Genomic DNA, 8,148 nt, shown 5'->3' on the forward strand with positions numbered 1-8,148 from the left:
CGGGGGTTGGGGAAGTCGGTTCACCGTTCCCGTTCGCACAGCGGACATGCGTTCAGAGCCCGGTTCGAGCGTGGGGTCTTCTTGCGTCCGCACCTGCAGCTGCGCGATCAAAGGGACCGACCGGCCGGGCGGGGTTGGACAGGCCGGGAAGGAAGCGAGGACCGCCAGGGTCCGGGCGAGATGCAGCGCTGCTAACTTTTCTGCACTCACGCTCCTTTCCGCGGGGCCCAGGCTGGCGGGGCGGCCTACACGCCGCCTCCTCTCTCCCGCCCCGCGTCGCTGGGCACCCGAGTGCCCCGCCACGCCCTCCCGAGCTCTCCGCGGCGCCGCCAGCCACGTCCCACGCCCCCTTCCCGCCCGCGCGCGTGTCGCCGCCGCCAGAGGGGGCGGGGCCCGGGCCCGGGCGTCCAGTCAGCCACGGTCCCAGCGTGCCCTGCGCGGGCCAACGAGAGCGAATCCAGTGACTCACCCCCGCCGCGCTCGCTGCTCGCTGGCTCTCCCCTCACACACGCTCACGCCCGGCTCGACATGGCGGCGGCGGCGGCGGCGGGGGACTCCGACTCCTGGGGTGAGGGGAAGTTCCGGGGCCGGGCGCGGGCCCTCGCCCCGGCTGGCACTAACGCGGCTCGCTCTCTTCCGTAGATGCGGACACGTTCTCCGTGGAAGACCCGGTGCGGAAGGTGGGGGCCGGCGGTACGGCCGGCGGGGACCGCTGGGAAGGCGAGGACGAGGACGAGGACGTCAAGGTGGGTGCGGGCCGGGGCTGCGGGCTGCGCCGTCGCGCGCGGGAGATGTGCACACCGCTGTCGGGCGGGCGGACTCTTGGGCCCCAGGGGCGCCGCCCGGGGCTTGCGAAGCCCTGGGTCGAGCGCAAACTTAGGGCCCGACGCTGCCCTCTCTCCCTCCGCTCACCGGCTGTGAGGACGGGCAGCGTGGCCTTTCGGATTTCCTCGGCGAGGCGGCGGCGGCCCTGCCCCTGCCCCAGCCCCAGCCCTTTGTCGGTCCGCGCCCCGGCCTGCATCCCACCCGCCAACTGGCGACGGGAGGTGACAGCAGCGGCGGGGCGGCCCACGTGCAAACTTCGTGGTCCGGAGCCCCTGGCCGCGATGAGGCTGGCGACGTGGGGATGGAGCCCCGGCTGGTCCCATATGGGACACCTCGCCACGCGCCCGCCTGTTCGAGCGCCTGTCTCCCCAGAGCCAGTCATTCATTCAGGTCCCCGAGGCCCGGTTGTAGAGTTGGTACAATTAGACAAGGGATCTATTGTGGCTTAAGTCTAACTTTTTCACGCAAGAGAAAGAGAAATAGTAAAGCGAAATAACTTTTCGCCTCCCTGCCCACACCCTGTGGTGAAAGGGTGAACTGAGTGCTGAAAGGGCCGGCAGTTACTGACCAGAAACGGGGGAGTCCGCAGCGACCGGACACCGTGAGGTTGACAGAGTGACATTCATCCTCGCACGAGAGATGGAAGATTTGGAGGTTGGATTGGAGAGGGGCCAGGGCATCCTCTCAGGTGTGACCCAGATTTACCCTCCTGGTTCATTGGTGAGCACTCCTGGGGGCTTAGCATATGGCTTCAGAAACACGACTATGGCGTTTTTTTAAAAGTAGCTTCAGAAGTCTCAAGCCCATCATGTGAAGACTCTTATTCATAAAGTTCTCAAAATTTTTAAATATTTGTGCAGATAAAGTTCTGTATGAATTGGAAAATGGTATTTCGTGGTTTTGGGTTCATTTAGTGAATGTTTCACTCCCAACTTCTACTCGTTGGCATATACTTAATTCTACAAGTCCTTCTGCTTGGGTTGAAAAATTTTCAGCTAGAAAATGACTATTAATACTTAGTACTGCTTTCTCCTGAGTCTGATGAGGTGAATGTACAATTTCTTGAACAACCTGAGGTTCAGAAATGATGGGAGCTTTGCACACATTGGGGTTAATAAATGAGTAGTGTTGTTGTGAAAGTACTTAGACATGGGAATGGATTATGTTAACCCCTTCGTTGCAAGATATAAGTTACTTCCCTACATTGTAGAACATTTTCTGCTTGGAGCATTTAGTTCAGATTTGCCCTTTTAATTTTTCTATGTATACTTGGATGCAGCAGTTAAGATACCTGTTAATGAAAATTGGAAATAAATTACCAAATGAGAAGAAAATATTAGAGAAATCTGGACAAAAATATCAGAAAATGAGGTTTGAATGGAGTAATCTGGGTTGATATCATGAAGTAAACTGCCTGAGATTATTGGATCTGTGGCATTAATCCTGATAAATGTAATTCTAATTCTGACCACTTGGAATTAATTTTGGAGATTTACGAGTTTAAAGGACTATAAAAGTCATCTCGCCAATTCACTCTTTCAATGCAGAATTTCTTTCTTTTATACAAATAGCTTATTTATTTTACATAAACTTTGAAGTTGATTTTGGAGAAGAAAGCTGAACTTGTCTGTTTTATTTCCAAGTTTAAATGTTGGATTATTTGTTGAGTTTCTTCAAGATTCTCATGATAATGATATCCACAGAATAGTTTGATTCCTGGACTCCAGAATGGACAGACCTGGGTTGATATTGTTGCCTTGACATTTTTTATATTTGTGATCATAAGCAAGTGTTTGATCTTTGTTTTAGTTTTCAATCTGTAACTTGTCATTATGGAAGCTACCTCAGGGGTTAATTTACATTTTAAATGAGATGGCAGGGGAAGCATTAAGCAGAATTGCCTGATACTTGGTAGGCACTCAGTAAATGTTAATTGTCTCTTTAAGATACTGCCTTTTTCTGGCTAATGGAATGTATGCTTAGGCTGTTTAGATCTAGTATTGGGGTTTATTTTGTACCACATTTTTTATTTCCTAAGCTCAGAAGGATTAAGTTCTCGCCATAGTGGCAGTTTACTGTGAATTTTATGGGTTGTTTTTTTTTAAGGTCACAAAGTTTTCTTTAATTATTCTTTGGGGGAAGGGACACCACACTTCTACTCAATTAAGAGAAACATTTTTATCAGCACAGAAGTCATCTTTATTTTTTCTACTTACAATGCCATGAATTCATAGGGAATGGGTTCCAGCAGCTCAGGCTCCTTCCCATTGGTTCTCACAGAGTGCTTCTCTGGGTGGAGCAGGCCAACGCTTCAGTTGAACCCAGGTACCTTTCTCGTTGGCTTCCTTCTTTTTCTGATAATTTTCCTTCACATGTTTCAGGAAGCTATCTTGGCTCTTAGAATGCCTAATATGCTCAATACGTACATTAATTCTCTTGGCAAGAATCTTGCCCTTAACTTGCTTGTTCACAAAAAAGCCAACTGCATGCTGGGTGACATTGTTCACTCTTCCAGTTTTGCCATGGTAACATTTGTGGGGCACTCCTTTTTGAACAGCACTCATTCCCTTGATGTCCACATTATCACCTTTCTTGTAGATTTGCATATATGTGGCCAAAGGAACAATTCCATCTTTTCTAAAAGGCCTAGAGAACATATAGCAGGTGCCTCTCCTCTCCCTTTGTGTTAGTCACTTTGGCAAATTACTGGAAGATGGCAGTTCCGGCCGAAAGGCTGAATTTTATATTTTGAATGGAATGACCAAGTTTATCAAGCAAGGTTTTGCTTGCTCAAAGGTTACCAATCAAAGTTGAATTTTCTCTCCTTGGATGGTAGTAATACCACATATCTGAATTCTAATGTTATAGTACCTAATCCTTTCCTAAGGAGATGCAAACAAGGCTTAGTTTCCATGAGATTGAGTAATCACCGTCCTTAATACAATATGTGAATTTTTAAAAATGTTTTCATTGATTTCAGAGAGAGGAAGGAAGAGAGAGAGAAACATCGATCGGCTGCCTCCTGCATGCCCCCAACTGGTGATTGAGTCTGAAACCTGGGCATATGCCTGACTGGGAATTGAACCATGACCTCCTGGTTCATAGGTCATCCCTCAACCACTGAGCCACACCAGCCAATATGTGACTTTTTTGAAGTCTTAAGAAGATATTGAGAAACAGTAAGTTTTCAGTTTATATCAGTATCTAGTGTTCAACCTTTAAGAATATAGATTTAGACTGGCTATGCATCCCAGCAGCCGACGATCCTGCTATGCCTCCCGCCAAGACCTCACCAAAATACTGTCTCAAATGGAACACGCTATGGAAACCATGATGTTCACGTTTCATAAGTTTACTGGGGATAAAGGCTACTTAACAAAGGAGGACCTAAGAGTACTCATGGAAAAGGAGTTCCCTGGATTTTTTGAAAATCAAAAAAACCCTCTGGCTGTAGACAAAATAATGAAGGACCTGGACCAGTGCTGAGACGGCAGAGTGGGCTTCCAGAGCTTCTTTTCGCTAATCGCTGGACTCACCATCACATGCAATGACTATTTCGTAGTACACATGAAGCAGAAGGGAAGGAAGTGAGCAGTTATTTTGCCCTGATAAGAGTTCTCCCAATGTGCCCCACAGCTTCCCCCTATATAAGAATTTCATGAACAGATTGGGACCCTTAAAAAAATGTACAAATAAATTCCCACCCCATTGACCAAGAGAAAGAAAAGCCAATAAAGCCAGATAAACTTTTGATTTTTATATTGCTTGTATCCTCTTGCCCCCCAATAAACAAGTTTCTTTAAAAAAATATATATATAGATTTAATGACATCTGTAATGTCCTGAGGAATGAAAGGAAAACAGGTCTTTGTTACAGTAATTTACTCCAGTAGTTTACTATCTTTTAGTAGACATTATAGCATTTTGCTGCACTTGACTTTTAAAATAGCTGTCTGACAATGGCAGAAGTGGTTTAGGTAAAACTATGGAATTGTTAATATTAGTGGAGGGAAAGCCTATGTTTCTTCCACTTAAAAAGGTTAGAACCAGGGAGCATACTTTCCTGTTACACTGGCTTTATTTTACTTTTCTTACTGTACTGATGTTATACAGAGGTTGTGGGAGGAATTGTTCGTTTGGTATATATTGCTGGACTCCTTCCCTGTTGCTGGAATGATATGTGGGCTGTGTTGACAAGAAGGCAGTGAGTACCTACCCACTGCAAGCCAGGATAGTACAACTTTTACTGCATTTTACTAGTCTCCCAGCATTTCAGTAGAACAGATTAGAAGCTAGATTTATTCAAAGAGTGTACAGTTTGTTTTGAGAAAACTGCTTCTGATTGTGTTCAGCGTCTCAGGCATTTGCTTCTATAACGTTATAGAATTTCTTAGGAAGATCCTAGAGTTGAAAACTGCCTGCATCATCCTACCCATTGAACCATCTGTTAGGATCCTTTATGGGTTAATAGCTTAAATCTGTCACAGTAAGGACATTTTTCAAGCATTGGAAATAGCACTTCTGAAGCAGGGGATCTATGTTTAGAGAAATGGGAGATTGTTGGGAAATATTCAGAAGGTGAGCATTTTGCCAGGAAATGGGTATCTTGAAGTATGTGTGTAACTTATGAAAAATTCCAAACATATATAGAAGTAGAAAGAAAAGTTTAATAAATTCATGGACAATCTTCTTTCTTCTATATCCCCAGTTAAAGCTCTCTTCCCCCAACCAGATTTTTTTCCCCCTGACTTGAGGATATTTTTCCATTGATTTTTAGGGAGTGGGACAGAGAGGGAAAGACAGAGAGAAACATCTATGTGAGACAAACACATTGATTGGTTGCCTCCTGATTGAGCCCCGACCAGGGCCTGGGCAGGAGAGGATCCTGCAACCGAGGTATGTGCCCTTGACCGGAATTGAACCTGGGACCCTTTGGTCCGCAGGCTGATGCTCTATCCATTGAGCCAAACCTGCTAGGGCCCAACCAGATTATTTTGAAGAAAATCCCAATTAAATCATTTCAATACCCTGGCATTTTTTTTTTTAAAAAAAAGAATATGTTTATTGATTTTAGAGAGGAAGAGAGGGAAACATAGATCGGCTACCTCCTGCACACCTCCTACTGGGGATTGAGCCCACAACCCTGGCATGTGCCCTGACTGGGAATTGAACCAGCAACCTTTTGGTACATGGGACAACACTCAATCAACTCAGCCACACCGGCCAGAGCAATACCCTGACAGGTTTTATAAATGAAAGTTTTTAGTTAGGAAGCATGTTTGTTATTGAAAAATACTTACATACTGTTATTGTAGTGCTGGAACACTGAAAATAATTAAGCTACTTGGTTAGAGTTCAGTGTCTTGATCTAGATCTTGCTTAGCCAGGAATTTAAAGTAGTATTGATTGATAACAGTTCAGAATATTAGACAGGCACTGAGCTGGAATTCAGCTGAGTGCTAAACCATGCATAATAGGATGTTAAAAACTTAATGAAATTAAATGAATGATTTGGTTTCCAGAGACCAGTATAGCTCTAAGATGATGGAAGAATCTTTGAACTTCTTTTAAAAACTGAACTTGGCTGGGAAGTCCAGCTTGACAGGGGCCATTACAGAGTTCTGAGGCCTCTCAGAGCAGGTTAGAATAGCTTAACAAAACACTAGCTAGGCCCTAGCTGGTTTTGCATTTTATCTGAATTTATTGTCGACATAGGCCTGCAGACTGAAGGGTTGCGGGTTCAATTCCGGACAAGGGCACGGACCTCATACCTTGGTTGCCGGCTTGATCCCTGCCCCAGTCGGATGTGTGCAGGCAACAATCGATGTCTCTCACATTGATGTTTCTCTGTCTCTCTCCCTTCCACTTTCTCTGAAAATCAATGGAGAAAATATTCTCTGGTGAGGATTAATAACAACAAAACACCGGCCAGTGAAAGGCTCTTTTCCTGCAAGAGGTTATGCTTTAATCCAAACTGAAGAAAAGGGGGGAAGAAGTATATGTTAGTGGGCTATGGCTATGGGGCAGAAAAATTTTACTGCTCTTGAAGCTACTTCTGTTTGACGATCTATAAATATATCTTGCTTAAGTTGGAAAGCATTTTCGGCCCTAAATGTGTTCTCTAATTGCATGTGACATTCTGTAGTTGTACATTATAAAAATGACAGACCAACCAACTACTGGCCGCATTGTTATAAATAAAAAGAAAGCAGGGTTTAAAATTTTTGTTTTGTTTTCAATTCTTAGTTCAATTGGGAAGCAGTTTTTAAACTTGAAAAGCAGCCATATCTCTCAGAGAAATGGCTCAAATGATGTTGGGTGTGTGTCTGTAGGAGAAGAGTATAGATAAGCAAGTTGTAGTTTATAAACAGCCTCTGTTCTGAGGAAGCTAGCCATTTTAGGAGATAAATTGTATGTAATAGTTGGAAGATTTATTGGCTACCTAAAATAACTTGGTAAGGAATTTAATTGGATATTGATAGGTAGTCTCTTGAAGCAAATAACCATTTAAGGCTTACTAAATTATAGACTTACTCCCTATTTTAAGTGTTAATTTTTTAGGTGTTTCTCTAGGAATCTTTTCTGCATTTTATCTGAATTTATTGTCAGCATTTACAAAGTCCTAATGTTTACAGAAAATTGGGCAGATTTAGACAATTCTACCTTACATTTACTTTTAGAGCACCTGCATATTTTATAACTAGGGAAACAAAAACTCTTTTTAAGTTCCTGGGGAAAGCTACCTGGCCTTTTGCTTCGGGGATTATATCTACTTGGAAATGTGACCAGTTCCTTTTATTTTTTTTTTGAGGATAGGAAAGCAAGCAAGAATTTATTGACCACAGCAAAAACTCAGGGCAGTGACACAACGAAGGGCATAGAAGGAGCAATAGTGCCTAGGCTGGACTGCTCTGGCTCACCTGGAAGTCAGAGAAAAGGGGGCCTTGGGGACAGGTTCAGGGGGTTAGCCTGGGACGAGCTGCTGCTGCCCATTGCTCCCCTGGTTGCAAGTCTCATGGGGTCCCTTACGGGTTGCCGTGGTCGGCAAACTGCGGCTCGCGAGCCACATGCGGCTCTTTGGCCCCTTGAGTGTGGCTCTTCCACAAAATACCACGTGCGGGCGCGCACGAACAGGGCGAATTGAAACTTCGTGGGCCATGCGCAGAAAATTTGGTTTTCGACCTGGGCGAGTCTTTTTTGAAGAAGTACTGTATGATATTTGGGCTCTGTTTGACTAATGAGGTTTGCCGGACCACTAGGTTAAGGGGATACCTTGCCTTGTGGGGGAAGGAGATGGGGGAGGGAATGGTGGAATCTGGTGTAG

General features: G+C 45.0%; 1 protein-coding gene and 2 pseudogenes across 1 annotated transcript in view; 2 read left to right on the forward strand and 1 right to left on the reverse strand.

The window, feature by feature from the left end:
- Positions 1-46: 46 nt before the first annotated feature.
- EIF3J (eukaryotic translation initiation factor 3 subunit J) overlaps positions 47-8,148 on the forward strand; it is a 26,134-nt gene continuing 18,032 nt past the window's right edge. The window contains exons 1-3 of the mRNA XM_006093125.3: positions 47-142; positions 232-568; positions 643-746. Of these exons, the coding sequence (XP_006093187.2) occupies positions 47-142; positions 232-568; positions 643-746 (537 nt within the window). The remainder of the gene's footprint in view (positions 143-231; positions 569-642; positions 747-8,148) is intronic.
- On the reverse strand, positions 3,078-3,496 carry LOC106697874 (annotated as a pseudogene).
- LOC102438829 lies at positions 3,957-4,576 on the forward strand (annotated as a pseudogene).

This window comes from Myotis lucifugus, unplaced genomic scaffold, assembly GCF_000147115.1.
Source record: "Myotis lucifugus unplaced genomic scaffold, Myoluc2.0 scaffold_109, whole genome shotgun sequence".
Classification (NCBI taxonomy): Eukaryota; Metazoa; Chordata; class Mammalia; order Chiroptera; family Vespertilionidae; genus Myotis; species Myotis lucifugus.